We start from the raw sequence: 14,510 nt of genomic DNA on the forward strand, positions 1-14,510 counted from the left end.
AAGAAGGTATTGGAGAAAATAAGCAGAAAGTAGAAGGGGAAAAACAGGGAGGAGGAGGAATGAGAAGGCTGGAGGAACGGCCCAGAGTGGGAGGTGGGGACATCCTCATGGCTGGCTCCCAAGTCAACCTTGGGAGGGGGGAGTGTGCCTGGTGAAGATTGGCTGCTGTCTCTTCCCAAGGGGCTGCTTTGTAAGCCTAGAAGGGGTGGTGCTAAACAGCCCAGAGCAGAGACTTTGACTTAATCTAGCTGCAGCTCACTTCATCCCACTGATAGGGCCCGTTACTAACACATTGCCTTGGGGAGAGCAGATTCGCTTTTATAGGAACAGACAGACTGGTTCTGAGAAGCAGGTGTTGGCTGCTTGGCTTGGGTAGGGTCCAGGCATTGCCCACACGACTTGGCTCCCCTCAACATCCAGTGGCGACCTAGCCTCACGTGCCTTCTGGTGAAGAATTAAGGGGAGTGTCTGTGAGCCATGATGTCACTCTGCCAGTGGAATGCCCCGGGCACAGTGCTGCTAGTTCTGGGCTGGGCACTGGCCACAAGTCAGGAGTATGACTACTACGGCTGGCAGTCGGACAACTTCCAGCATGGACGCTTCTACACCAAGCAGCCACAGTGTGTGGACATCCCAGCTGACCTGCAGCTCTGCCACAATGTGGGCTACAAGCGCATGCGCCTACCTAACCTGCTAGATCACGAATCTATGCCTGAGGTCAAGCAGCAAGCCAGCAGCTGGGTGCCCTTGCTAGCCAAGCGGTGCCATTCAGACACGCAAGTGTTCCTGTGTTCTCTCTTCGCACCTGTTTGCCTGGACCGGCCCATCTATCCATGCCGCTCTCTTTGTGAGGTAGTGCGTGACTCATGCGCACCTGTCATGGAATCCTATGGCTTCCCTTGGCCTGACATGCTCAGCTGCAACAAATTCCCCTTTGACAACGACCTGTGCATCGCTGTGCAGTTTGGAAACAGCCAGGCTACTCAGCCACCAGGTAACAGCATGGGGAGGGAGGGGGGGAAGCCTGAGTTAAAGACTGTTCCCTAGGTAATACCATTCCTATGGCCTTTGGTAACCCACACTTATACTTCCCACTAGATCTTGGTTCATACAGCCAGAATATCACACACCTTTCAGAGTAGGCTGATATCCTTTTCTTTCCAGGCTTATTCAGGTAAATAGTCAGCAGCTTTACTGGCATTGCAAAATGCAGAAATGCTTTCAAGGCTATCCAAGACATAGTTCAGACCCTTTAGTAGCAAAGAGGGCAGTGTGAGGTTAGGGCACACAAGATTTTTTGGGGGAGTGGAAGTCAGGTTTGGTAGATTGTTCCATGTTTATTGCTTATCTGAGCCCATTCCCGATATGGTAGCAAGTAGCTTCCCAGTTCTGCTGAGATATCTCAGCACTAGGCAATTTGTATTCAAATTTGCAGTGAGGCATTCTATTCAAGACCTCAAGAAATTCCATGGTCCAAGCCTCATAAAACGCACACTAGTCTTTTCCCCATTTTTCATAGTTACCCACATTTCACTGTAATAAAATTGTGTATTACCACTATTTGTCCAGCCTGACAGTTACATTTATTCTTTCTAGAGACTTATATGCGGCTGCATTATTTTGGGAGCAAACGGTTTGAAAAAACTCCTTTGCCCCAGCATACTGTCTCCAAAAGAGACCAGCTCCTGTGGTTTTACATAGGTAAAGAAGTGCACAGGTAGTGCAATGGAACTGTTCCTCTGAAAATTTATCCAGTATCTGTTCCCCCATGGGCATTGCCTTCTGCCCTCCAAGGTCCCAATGCAAGCTGTGTGAATCAGGTATTCAGCCTTCAGGACTTCTGAGGCAGGTTCTAGCCTCCATAGCAGAGTCCCCAGCTAAGAAATTAGTTTTGGGTGTTGGAGACAGGCTAAAAGAAATGGCTAAGGTTAGTAGACTAAGTTCCTGTAGGTAAAAGTAAAGGTAGTCCCCTGTGCAAGCACCGGGTGACGTCACATCCCGACATTTACTAGGCAGACTATGTTTACAGGGTGGTTTGCCATTGCCTTCCTCAGTCGTCTACACTTTACCCCCAGCAAGCTGGGTACTCATTTTACCGACCTCAGAAGGATGGAAGGCTGAGTCAACCTTGAGCCAGCTACCTGAAACCAACTTCCGTCGGGATCGAACTCAGGTTGTGAGCAGAGCTTTTGACTGCAGTACTACAGCTTAACACTCTGCGCCATGGGGCTCTACAGTTCCTGTAGCCTGTATTAAACAGGCTCTTATAGTTTGTCATAGCTCTTTTAAATTATTAGCAAATTTTTGGCAAAGCAACCAGTAGGAGGCACCATTCAACCTACCAGAGTAGTAAAGGAAGTTCAAAGAGATGCCAGGCCCACTGCCAAGGGTTGAAATAGAAGCCAGAACTCCTGACCTTCAATGCTTCTCCTCTAGTGGTAATGAATTAGTATACTCAGTGGGCTGGGGTCTGTCATCACCCTTTCATGATAGTCTCTGGGGACCTTGTTATGGGCATAGTGGGAGAAATCCCTCCATTTTTCTTAAACTGGGCACCATATTCCAAGCAAGATTCTCTTGAAATCCTTAAGAATTTCAGATGAGATAGTATATTAATTCACTTTCCAAACAGTAGGAAATTTGGGACAGCAGGATCCATTTTCTTAGAACAGTGAGCATCTGAGATTTGTGTGTGTAAATCTGTTCATTTACAAAGGGCATCACCAGCAGCTCAGATATTACCAGTAAATGTAGGCCTTGAAACTGAAAGCTTTAAACCCACTGTTTCAGCCCAGCCTCCATTTCCAGCCTATCAGTTCAAAATTTGTCCTCGTATGTAACCCTGAGTATGATTTCCAGGAAAGCCCTAGCACCTCAGCCCTCAAAGTATAGGCCAGGGCTGGAAGAGGAGGGGGTGTCTGTCAAAGGAAAATGAGGTACTGAAGAGGCAGAGGAGCTTGGGGCAAGTGGATTATTCTGTCATCTGAAAACTTGGTGGATCCTTGAAGAGGACTTTCACTAATCCACTATGCATGTTGACTTCAATTCTTTTGATTTGTCATTCTTGGGAACAGCTGGCATTTATTCTAATTGCAGTTCCCTGACTCTAAGAGGGGGTCAAAGATGCTCTAGGTCATTTATGCATGGGTACTTTGACTCAAGTTCACCCCCAGACTCACTCGGTTCTTCCTTGGAGTTATGCATGATTTTTTCATCCCTCAGAGTTCACTTTGCTCTCACCCCACGCTTTTCTTGGGTTTCCCTGATGCTGTTTTGCCACGGATTTAAAGTCTGCTCCGAGATCACCGTGGTTCAAATTGTAGCCATTTGTTGCATAAGGGCAGTCTGGGTTTTCCCCTCCTACTCCAGCCAGCGAAGCATGCAGGAACCGCAGGGCCAAAAGGAAAGGGGTAGGGAAGAAGCAAGTGTTTGCATACTCAGGAACCAATGTCGCCTCCTGATTCCCCACCACCACCACCACCACTAGCCTCTAGTCAGTTTCAGCAGTGAGTGTTTGCAGGCTCTGGACAAACAGATCCCCCCACCCCATAGCTGCCAGCAGTTGCAGACTCCAGAGGAACATAGCCGCCTGATTTCCCCCCTCCCCCAATCTGGATTATCAAGAGGACACAAGTGATCTATGAGACTGCTTTTTTAGTCAGATTCACAGCGTGTTCCTTTATGTTTGGGACTCCATGAAGCCCAGGGAAGCGATCTGAAGAGACCGGAGAAATAAGCAGCCATGTGGCCACGTTCAGCTGTTGTTTTCTTCTTTGGAAAGGCTAATTTATCACTAAATCACTAAATATATAAATAAAAACGAAGAGAGAGGCAGCTGAGGGAAAGATCTGGTGCTCCCTTGCCCCCCCCCCACATTTGGGTGATGAGTTACTCACATAGGGGGGAGGGAGCGCTGGATCTTTTCCTCTGCTGCCTCTTTTTAATTTCTCTTTATATATTAGTGATTTAGTGATAAATTAGCATTTCCAAAGAAGAAAAAAACTGGTGGAGGGTGGCCAGAGAAGTAAGCAGCCATATGGCTGCTTATTTCTCCAGTTCCTATTAAGACCTGGAAGTGGTCTACTTGTAGGTAAGCCCAATGTTATTCAACGGGTTTACTCCCAGGAAATCACAGGGGATGGGTAGCTGAGCCCCAGGCTGCAGTGCTAGCTTTTTTCTTTTTCTCTTGTGAAGGCATTTCAGAGTTCCCACTCACTGGGGGCAGAGGGGAGCTGGCAGGGTGTGTGTGTGAAGTTTTTCTAACAATAAACACTACAGCCAATTACAAAGTAGCATTTTCAAGGGGCAGGGACTCAAGACACTCCAGATTTTTGCTGGTGATTGTGCAGTACAAAAACTTACTCCTGATACTCCAGGACTTTCTTTGGGGGAAACAACCACCATGTATAGGATTTTGAGAATTCGGATCAGAAAAGTGTGGGTCAAGAGAGCATCGAACCCAAGGTAAAATTCCCATGCATAAATGGCCCTAGTCTATTCTTCACTAACGCCAGTGTTGGATCAGTGACCCAAACCATTTCCACTCCAGTAACCAGTTGCATACACACAATTCCATGTAAGGATTTCTGTATGCTCAGCTCACCTGTGAAGCAGATTGCTGGGATGAATGGATGGGTGTCATAGGGTAAGGTACCAACAAGGGAGTTTAAAAGGTTAAAGCATCAATCTCCTCCTGCAGCAGTCTTCACCCATTTCATACCCAAGAACCACCTTTGATCCAAACCTGCAACACAGGACTAATGTATAATTTCTTACAGGACATGTAAATCATTTTGCTACTTGACATCGATCTCTAGGATAACAAAAGGTGAAGTGGACAAAATACTTCTGTCTTTAACATTGGTATATGAGCAAATTTAAGCAGGGTTCACTTGACATGCAGGGGTGAGAAAAGCTAGACCTGGTGAAATGTCCTTTTCTAAACAATTATTATAGATTAAGGAACTCTATCCTATTTTGTACCTGTCTCCCATCTTGAATTTCTTTGTTTTTCTCCTACTCACCTTTTATAACTCCTCCAAAGAAAAATGTAGCGATACTTTTTTTGCAATTCACTTTAAGTCATGATGTTTACCTAGCTGAGTCTCCAGTTGAAGCACTAAAGCTTCTTGAGGACCACTTAATCAACCTGGATTGGTCCAGCTAATCCCAGTATATATGGCTAAAGCTGCAGGGGAAGGCTCTTCCACTCCTTTTATCCCTGACCGTTCCAGGCTTACCCTTGCAATAGTTAGCCTCCTTGACTCTGTTCCCTCCAGCCAGCCAAGATGACCATTCTGTCGCATTTGACAGGTCCCCAACACGGTGTCCACAGATACCTGATGCCCACCAAGAGTTTTTAGAATGGGGATGGGGCCAGATGGGACTTTACCCAGCAAGGCTTCTGATTGGCTAATGGAGATTTGATTGCTTGTTCAGATTTTTAAAAATGTTGCTTTGGCAGCAGCAGCTGCCACCACACCACCAGGATCTTCACTGCGTGGCACAAATTAAGCTACAGCAATCATTTTGTGGCTGGGTCTGCCTCTAGTGGCAGCCATTTTTGGACCGTGTCAGAATTCCAAAGGTGCCCACAGGCTGAAAAAAGTTGGGAACCCCTGCATTAGATTCTGTCTATCAGGGTCCTTCACTGGTAGGTTTGCTTTCAAACCAGAAAGAAGTACATCTTAATAGTCAGCATAACTCTGCCTTTAATGTACCGTCTTTTTCGCTCTATAAGACGCACCTGACCATAAGACGCACCTAGTTTTTAAAGGAGGAAAAAGAAGAAAAAATATCTATTTTTTAAAGACCCCGCTGGGTCTTTAAGAAAATATATTTCTCTTCTTTTTCCTCCTTTTTCCTTCTCTTTCCCCACCGCCCCCCTTCCCGGGAGTCCCGGGAGTCCCGGGAAGGGGGGCAGTGGTGGTTTAAACTGCTCTGCGCTGCCTGGCAGTTTAACCTCCGCACACACACACACACACACCGCACTTCCCGAGCAACAGCTGAGAGGTTATTATGGCCAGGGCTGGGTGGAGGGATTACTGCACTCCACTTCCAGTTTCCTAGTCCTGCTCTGTGGAGCGTGCGCACAGCAGGGCTAGGAGGAAGGCTCCAGCCTCCCTTTCCAAGCTGCAAGCCCGATTGGGACCAGTCAGGCTTGCAGAGAGGAAAGGGAGACTGAAGCCTTCAAAGCCCCACTGTGTGCACGTGCTGAGAGATCAGAGCGTGCGCACAGCAGGGCTTGGGGGAAGGCTCCAGCCTCCCTTTCCACACTGCAAGCCGGATTGGGACCAGTCAGGCTTGCAGCGTGGAAAGGGAGGCTGAAGCCTTCAAAGCCCCACTGTGTGCACGCGCTGAGAGATCAGAGTGTGCGCACAGCGGGGCTTGGGGGAAGGCTCCAGCCTCCCTTTCCAGGCTGCAAGCCCGATTGGGACCGGTCAGGCAAGCCCGATCAGGAGGGGCGGTGGGTCTTTAAACTGCTCCTCCGCACACACACACACACCCGCTTCCCAGTCCCAAGGCTCAACTGAGCCTCGGACCAGGAAGCAGGGGGAGGTTAAACTGCTCTGCGCTGCCTGGGCAGGCAGCACAGAGCAGTTTAAAGACCCACCACCATCACCACCACGCTTCTCGTTCCGAGGACCCGCCCAACAGCTGAGCTTCGGGACCAGGAAGGGGGGGGAGGTTAAACTGCTCTGCCCTGCGCTGTGTGGCTGGGAGTGGCCTCCTGGCCCCAGCTGGCGGCGTCCCAGCCGGCTCCCGGGGCGGCCGGCGCTGCATTTGCTCCATAAGACGCACTGACATTTCCCCTCACTTTTGAGGGAAAAAGTGAGTCTTATAGAGCGAAAAATACGGTATATCCTTTTTAACCAAGGAGACTGGAAAATTAAACAGAAATTTATTTAACTGGTGCAAGGATAAAGATCGACATAAAATGAAAGAAATGTTGTTGTGGTTGAAGCAACAGTTCCACGAGAAATAAATATGTTTCTCGAAAAGCTAATCCAAAGCCTTTCCCATAGGGATTACTGGCATCCTTTTCTGAATGAGCCAAGCTCCCAGCCCTTCTATTAAGTTCAGAATACTTCATGAGTCATGACTCATCACTGGCCCTTTTGTGATCATGCCGACAAACTGGGGCTGGGAATAGTCATTAATCACTAGCAGCAAACTGCCATTGAATATAAAAGGGCCAGGAAACTGAATGAGCTCCCTTAAAGGGACACAGACAGGGATGGCTTAAAAGTGTCCCAATGATCTGGTGGGCATTTACTTACTCTTCTTCCAACTGACAGTGTCCAAGATCTGCACCCAATGTGAGATGGAGCACAAAGCAGACGGCATAATGGAGCAGATGTGTTCCAGTGATTTTGGTGAGTCGTTCATCTGAAACCACAAGTAGTTTCTCCCATTGGGTCATCTGAGACTGGCACTCCACTAAACCACTCTTGAGATTCATCTTCCCAGACAAAGTGGGAGGCAATGGTAGCTGGGGATTTGAACCCTCTAGCTCAAACACTTCACCTTTTAGATACCAATCTCCCCCCCACACACACACTCACGCCTGGAATAGCGAAAGGATGGAAAAGCCTCCCTTCAATGCACCAATGGGCATTGCAGGAGAATCAGACCCAGCTAAATAACTACAGAAATATGACATGCACTGACATATACGTCTTTCTAAGTAAATTACTTTACTCTTAGAAAAGCCAACTGCTTGAGGAATCAGATAAGGTCAATTCTGGGAAATGGGGAAATCCATTTGGAGACAGTGGCATAAGCACTCTTTAAGAAGTTGTGGACTTCAACAGTGATGTTTGCAGCTGGCCATAGTAAAGAGAGTTCAGTCCAAGGTGGATTGTCCAGATTTCACCTCAATTCCAAAATACATTGGTAGTAGGGCAAATTATACTACTGCCAACAATACACACAGAGACTAGATTTTCTTCCAGAATGGCCTCAGAAATCACTTTCTCTTCCTGCCTTCTGTCCTTTACAAACGGCAACTGATGATGATTGTAAGGTGCTCCACACTGGAATATTCCAGTCTCCCAGGATCAGATACACACCCCTATTGTGTGATTCATGAGAGTCTGAGGGGCAGTTCACATTGCATAATTCCCTTGCACATGGTCTGCTCCAAGCCCTCCTTAGAACCCACAACATGAGAAAATCAAAAGTGCAAATAAGATGGTCCATGGATCCAACTGCAGCAGTTCCTACAGTCACAGCGGTCATATAAAGTATTACTGTGACCAAGAAAGTTGCTTCTGGCTGCAATCATGGAACACTCAGCGCATGCTTTTCCATACAATTTCTGTGGTCCTGAGAACAGATTTGACCATGACTGGCTACTGCCCTTCATTCAGAAACCTTAATGTACAGCACCTGACACTTTCTCCGGTGAGTCTTTGATGGACCTTCCATTTTCTAAAACCACATAGAAGTAATAGTGCCACAAGGGCAATCCATTAATCTGCATATGAGGTTAAATGAATAGAGAGAACAGGGGGAGAATTATCACCTTGCCATCCTGAAAGACAACAAGCAGCTATGGTTCTATCAAGATACCTAATTCTCAACACAGCCAAATCTGTGGATACTTAAATCTGGAGACTTGAGCCATGAACAGATAAAACAGATCATTCTACAAACCTGAAAAATGCTCCAGCTATGAACACAAAAAATGAAATCTTAAAAAAAAATCAGGGGTTAAAATCCACTCAACATAATAGAAGCAGCATTTGTAGCTTTAAGGAATGGATGCCCTCAGTGGCCATTGCTAGTTAACCACACAGTATGACCAGCCTTCAAGCCAGGGGGCATGGCCTTTTCCAGGGCTTTTTGGCTTTACTATGCAACTCGTGTGACTCACACAAGACTGGCCACTTACTACTGTTCAACAGCAGCCATCCCACAAAAGTCATTGTGTTAGAGTGGTTAGAATTTCAGATAAGTATTTGGGAAACTCAGGTTCAAGTCCCCAGTGCACCACAGAAGTACATAGGGTGATCTTGGGCCAGTCAGAGACTCTCTGCCTAACTTACCTCGCACAGCTGTTGCGAGGATAAAATGGATGAGAGGATAATGGTGTAAGCTGCTCTGGGTCCCTATTATGGAGTATACTTGAAGTAAATAAATAAGAAGGGGGCAGATAAAGGTAGGTTGTGGGTGGATGGGTAGGTTGTTTGGTGGGTGGATGGGAAGGAGAGAAAAGGAAGACGGGAAAGGTGAGGATATGCGTGTTTCCAGGAGGAAGAAAAGAAGAAATGGTGTGGTAAGGGGGATATAGGTGAAAGTGAGGTGCCCCCCCCCCCACACAAGTCTTTGCAAATTCCCCACTGCACAACTGGGCCAGTGGTTGGCACTGCACAGTGGCTGGAACTGAGCAAAGTTTTCCCAGGAAGAGGCAGCCAGTGGAGGGCAAGCTGAAGACAGGGCTGTAGATAAAGATAGGTTGGCTGGTGGGTGGGAAGGAGAAAAGGAAGCAGAAAAAGGGAAGAGGCTATGGGGGCTTTCAGGGAAACAGGAAATAGTGGGGGAGATGCCTCCAAAAGTCCTTGCAGGTCCCCCATTTGTAGAAGAAGAGGAGTTGGTTTTTATATAACAACTTTCTCTACCACTTAAGGCAGACTCAAACCAGCTTACAATCACCTTTCCTTCCCCTTCCCTACAACAGACACCCTGTGAGGTAGGTGGGGCTGAGAGAATTCAGAGAGAACTGCGACTAGCCCAAGATCACCCAGCTGGCTTTGGAGGAGTGGGGAAACAAATCCAGTTCACCAGATTAGCCTCCGCCACTCATGTGGAGGAGTGGGGAATCGAACCCGGTTCTCTAGATCAGAGTCCACCGCTCCAAACCACCGCTCTTAACCACTACACTACACTGGCTCTGATAAAATTCTTTCTCCTTTCTTATACAGTCAGTCAGGGGCTAGGAAGGCATACAAACTAGCCCAGTCCCTGCATTTATAAACCCATCTTGTTGTTCCTGCCCTTTAATTCCCCCCTCCCATCTGTAGGCACATAATTTAATCCATTGCCCTTTTTTCCTGCACAGTGGTGAAGATGCGCATCAAGGAGGTCAAGAAAGAGAATGGGGAGAGGCGCTTGGTGGCTGCTCAGAAGAAGAAAAAGCTGCTTAAAGTAGGGCCACTGAAGCGCAAAGACACCAAGAAGCTGGTGCTACATATGAAGAACGCGGGTGCTTGCCCCTGCCCCCAGCTTGATGACCTCAGTGGCAGCTTCCTCGTGATGGGTCGGAAGGTGGGTGGGAGACTGCTGGTCTTGGCCATTTACCGCTGGGAGAAGAAGAACAAAGAGATGAAGTTTGCTGTCAAATTCATGTTCTCCTACCCTTGTTCCATGCATTACCCCTTCTTCTATGGGGCAGAACCCCACTGAATCTTCACTCCTCTTGAGAGCCCTGCTCACTCTTGCTCACAACACTACATACCCTTTCAGTTTCACACCCCTACTCCATGCCGTATCTATGAGCAGACCCCCACATCAAACCCATCCCATCTTTGTGCCCATTCCTGCAAGGACTGTTCCTTCTCTAGCACAACCTTCTCACAGTCCCAAATCTTCATGAGAGCTTGTCCATCTTGATGCTCCTTAACACTAGAGACCTTGCAGAGTTTCCCTTCATCCTGAACACTTGGGAACTAAGAGCAGGTGTAGCAACTCTTCAGTCCCTGTATTTCGAGTGGCTAAATTGCCCAGGATTTTAGCAGAAGCATAACGGCAGCAAACATTTATAGCCAACGCCAGTTTTCGATTGTTAATTCCTGCGATTGAGAAGTCTAAGATCAAATAATATCACGAGCAAGGTTACCCAGGCTCTGACCATTCCAGTTATTAACTTGTATAGTTCTTTGAATCCTTCCATAAAGTTCTGCTTGACCTAGAAAGATTTCGGACTGCCAGACACCAGCTGTTCTTCTGGAACAATCATGCCCAACTCAAAGGTGGTTGAACTGACAATCCCTGATTTTAGCCTCTCCGACCCCAGGCCATGCAAAATTTCAAGAAGCTTGACAGTTTTGCTTTACTTACATAGTGCTGTTGAGAGAAATGTAATATGCTTTAACTAAAGATGCCCTTTAGCCATTACATGGTAATTTAATACCCTTGGTTCTTGTAGGTTATCCGGGCTGTGTAACCGTGGTCTTGGAATTTTCTTTCCTGATGTTTCGGCAGCAGCTGAGGCAGGCATCTTCAGAGTAGTACTACTCTGAAGATGCCTGCCACAGCTGCTGGCGAAACGTCAGGAAAGAAAATTCCAAGACCACGGTTACACAGCCCGGATAACCTACAAGAACCAATGAACTCTGACCGTTAAAGCCTTTGACAATTTAATACCCTATTCAGCCCCCACTGATTTTATCATTCCTTCGAGTTGTAGGAGCATAACTCAGGTGGAATTTTTTTGGATCTTAAACACTGTAGGCAATTTCAAGTGAAGGCAATAGCATGGAAGTGATCTGCTCATAAAGTGCTAATGTGAATGCTACTCCCAAGGCATGGTGCCTTGTAAACCAATGGAGTTCAAGTGATCTATAGATTTAATTCTTCATGGCTGTTTTAATGGAGGGGGAACCCTTTCCATATAAGCCACCTTATTTGAGGAAAATCCCTGAAAAGTGAGGCCCCATCGACTGCTGACTCCTGTCCTCCACATTCACTTGCTTACAGCTTGTAGAAATACTGCTTACAGTATTAAGTCTTACTACAAACTACTCCTAGAGAGGCAAGTCCATCATGTATGCATTCCAGTGAGGATGCCAAACCAGCAACTGGGTGGTTGTGTCCACCAGCCAGAACGCCAGACCACCAACTGAGCCTGGCTGATGGCAAACACAGGGTGGAGGTTGTCTCCCAGGGCCCCCCTCTGGCTGGCATATTTACAACCTCCCGAGTTCTGGAATCAGCTGGCCAACTAATCTGGCAATGAATATATACAGCAGCAGCACGCCAGTTTGGGACATAATGCCAGACTATGGAGATTAAGGCCAGCCTTCTTTTCAGCCAAAATCTGTTGGGAGGAAAGAGGCTCAGTACATACAGCACCATGGAGAAACCTCTCTGTCAATCTGGGAATCCCAGACCCTCAGACTTCCTTAATGAACAGTTTTGCAGTACGTCACACACGGTATACGGTAGTGGGGTTCATGGTCAGTGGTTAACACTGCCTCTCATGACTAACTTTTCACTGTCAACTAGTAAGGCCCAATTCTTGCAAATTACCTTTGCTCACTGCAAGGCGCATTTATCATCACGAGAGGGAGGATGGTAATTCGTGCATGCTGCCCCAAAATAGGAGGGGTGATGGCAAATGGAACCCTAAAAGCGAGTACACTGGAGAGTAATTTCTTGAGAGTGAGGTGCCTAAAAGCTTTCAAAAGCCCATCGAGATCTGTTGTTCCTGAAGATTTCAAGTCAAAACATGATTTGGTTTTCATGCTACAAGATTAAAAACAAATTCTAACCAGAACCTGCTCAAAGTTCCTGTTTTGGCTTTACATTCAACTTAAACAGAGGGAAGAATCTTTAATTTCTGGGTATGACCTCTTACTGCTGACCCAAGGGGCTCATTTGTGCTAAAAGGAATCACTTCTGCCTCCCAAGCACTGAATTTAAGGTTTCACACGTAGTCATCGATTGCTTAATCCAAAGAAGTGGGCCAACTAGTAGAAAAGAGGAATAGAAAATGATAATGTTCCCCAAAAGGCTAATGCCTATACAAAAATGAACAAACAATTCTGGTTGAAATCCACACACACCCCTCACACAGACACACAATAGCATCTTTAATAGCAAAGTGCTAGAGAAAAGAGTACCTTCTGTTTCTCAGCTTGTGCAGAGAGATTTCAAGCTACTTCCCTCTCACCATGCTGTGGGGGAGGTGTTTATTTTTTCAAGAGCAGAACAGTGGGGAAAATCTTGCACCCTTTTAGGTTAGGTGACAGAGTCCACAAATATTCCTGGGTCCACTGGTGCCTGACATAAAACACTAAGGAACAGGGTGGCTAAATTCTTCAAATTATTCCCTGAGGTATTATTCATGGTATTAATATGAAAGGAAAAATGTTAAGGTTGGATCATCTCTCCCTCCCTAGCCCCTCCCCGCAGAATTCTGAACAATTCCAAACATTTGAGGCTTGGAAGATTCTAAATTTATGATCTGGCGATTTTGGATGGAAGTCCCTCTGTAGGTCATAGTGAACAACCTTATGTTAAGCCCCCCCCAACGTCTAGTTCACCATTTTCACCCAAGTTTCCTGTGAGCTCCACACTCATAACCTCAGTTCTAGATTTCCTAGAAGTGTACCAATATGATGCATTCCTTAAATGGCTCCAAACATCACACCTCCAACAACTCCTACTGTATGTTACTTCACACTGCAAATACAAATTGGAAAAGACAGCAGGCCAAATAATTGTTACAGAAAATGGCACGCAAAACATATGTCCAAGTTCTACTTTGCTGCCCCAGCATATATTCCATAACTTCAGCCTTGGTGCAACTGATATCTGTGCTTGAGCTGCCAAATCTATTCCTTGCAAAACTTTCAAAAATAGGCATCAGACATGTGCCATCTAGAGGCGAAACCCACACTCAGCAGCAACACAGCAGGCTGCCCAAGGGATTCCATTTGTTCACCACTTGCAATACCACTTGCAGCTTTTGCCTCTTACCTTGAAATTAGCCCATGTTCTCAGCCCTAATCTTAGAACTTTTTCTATAAACCAAACCCCTTTGCTCTTGAAGTTAAAGCAACACAGAACTCCCGTCAAAGCTGACTTCCCTCCCCTCAACAGTCTGACATCAACAGAAGTCACCATACCAGAACTTCTGACACAATAGGTTTCAGGATCCTAGACTATTTCCCCCTTGAATTATCACTCCCCTCCCTTATCCTGCAAGCTTACATGTACAGATTCTGGCTGTCTCTGTGAGTTTTGTACTACACTCACGTCATTTTGGGGGTTCACAGATTCCTGAGGCACCTGGCAACATCAGTTATCATTTTGATTTTATGGAAGGTCTTCATGGGACCTATCGGGAACACCCATTCACTTTCATAAGTCATGTCATGGAAACAGAATTTTAGATGCCTATTTCTGTACAAATGTTCTGCAATACTAAAATGGATAATGGAATAGAAAAGCCACAGAAACTAGACCGCAAGGCTTGTGATCCAAACCATCTAGCTACAGCGTTCATTTCAATGGACTGAAATTTCCACAACTTGGTCATTTTCCAAGAATTGCTTTTGTTCCATCACTTTGGATAAAACATTAAAGCTAGATTAAAACTTTGGATAAAACATTAAACATTAAAGCCTTCAACAATATTAAAGCTAGAGTTGTAGGTACAATAACCTACTTTAGTTTGTTAACTGAATGTGTTATTCTAACAGTGCAATCCATTACATTATTTTTTTTTGGTCGTCAAGTCACATGTGACTTGTGGTGACTCCTGGTGGGGTTTTCAAGGCAAG

The 14,510-nt window shown here is 46.2% G+C and overlaps 1 protein-coding gene across 1 annotated transcript; it reads left to right on the forward strand.

The window, feature by feature from the left end:
- The first annotated feature begins 388 nt into the window (after window positions 1-388).
- SFRP5 (secreted frizzled related protein 5) lies at window positions 389-10,475 on the forward strand. Its single transcript, XM_056849979.1, has 3 exons — window positions 389-994; window positions 7,299-7,376; window positions 10,064-10,475. The coding sequence occupies exons 1-3, from the start codon at window positions 478-480 to the stop codon at window positions 10,405-10,407; spliced, it is 939 nt and encodes a 312-aa protein (XP_056705957.1). The 5' UTR covers window positions 389-477; the 3' UTR covers window positions 10,408-10,475.
- Window positions 10,476-14,510: the final 4,035 nt, after the last annotated feature.

This window comes from Euleptes europaea, chromosome 5, assembly GCF_029931775.1.
Source record: "Euleptes europaea isolate rEulEur1 chromosome 5, rEulEur1.hap1, whole genome shotgun sequence".
NCBI lineage: Eukaryota > Metazoa > Chordata > Lepidosauria > Squamata > Sphaerodactylidae > Euleptes > Euleptes europaea.

Excerpts from the sequence above, each read along its gene's own strand:
- SFRP5 (XM_056849979.1), top strand. The coding sequence starts at position 478 with ATGATGTCACTCTGCCAGTGGAATGCCCCGGGCACAGTGCTGCTAGTT. Across the intron at positions 995-7,298 it reads CCAGGCTACTCAGCCACCAG|TGTCCAAGATCTGCACCCAA; the intron begins GTAACAGCATGG and ends TCCAACTGACAG. Across the intron at positions 7,377-10,063 it reads GATGTGTTCCAGTGATTTTG|TGGTGAAGATGCGCATCAAG; the intron begins GTGAGTCGTTCA and ends TTTCCTGCACAG.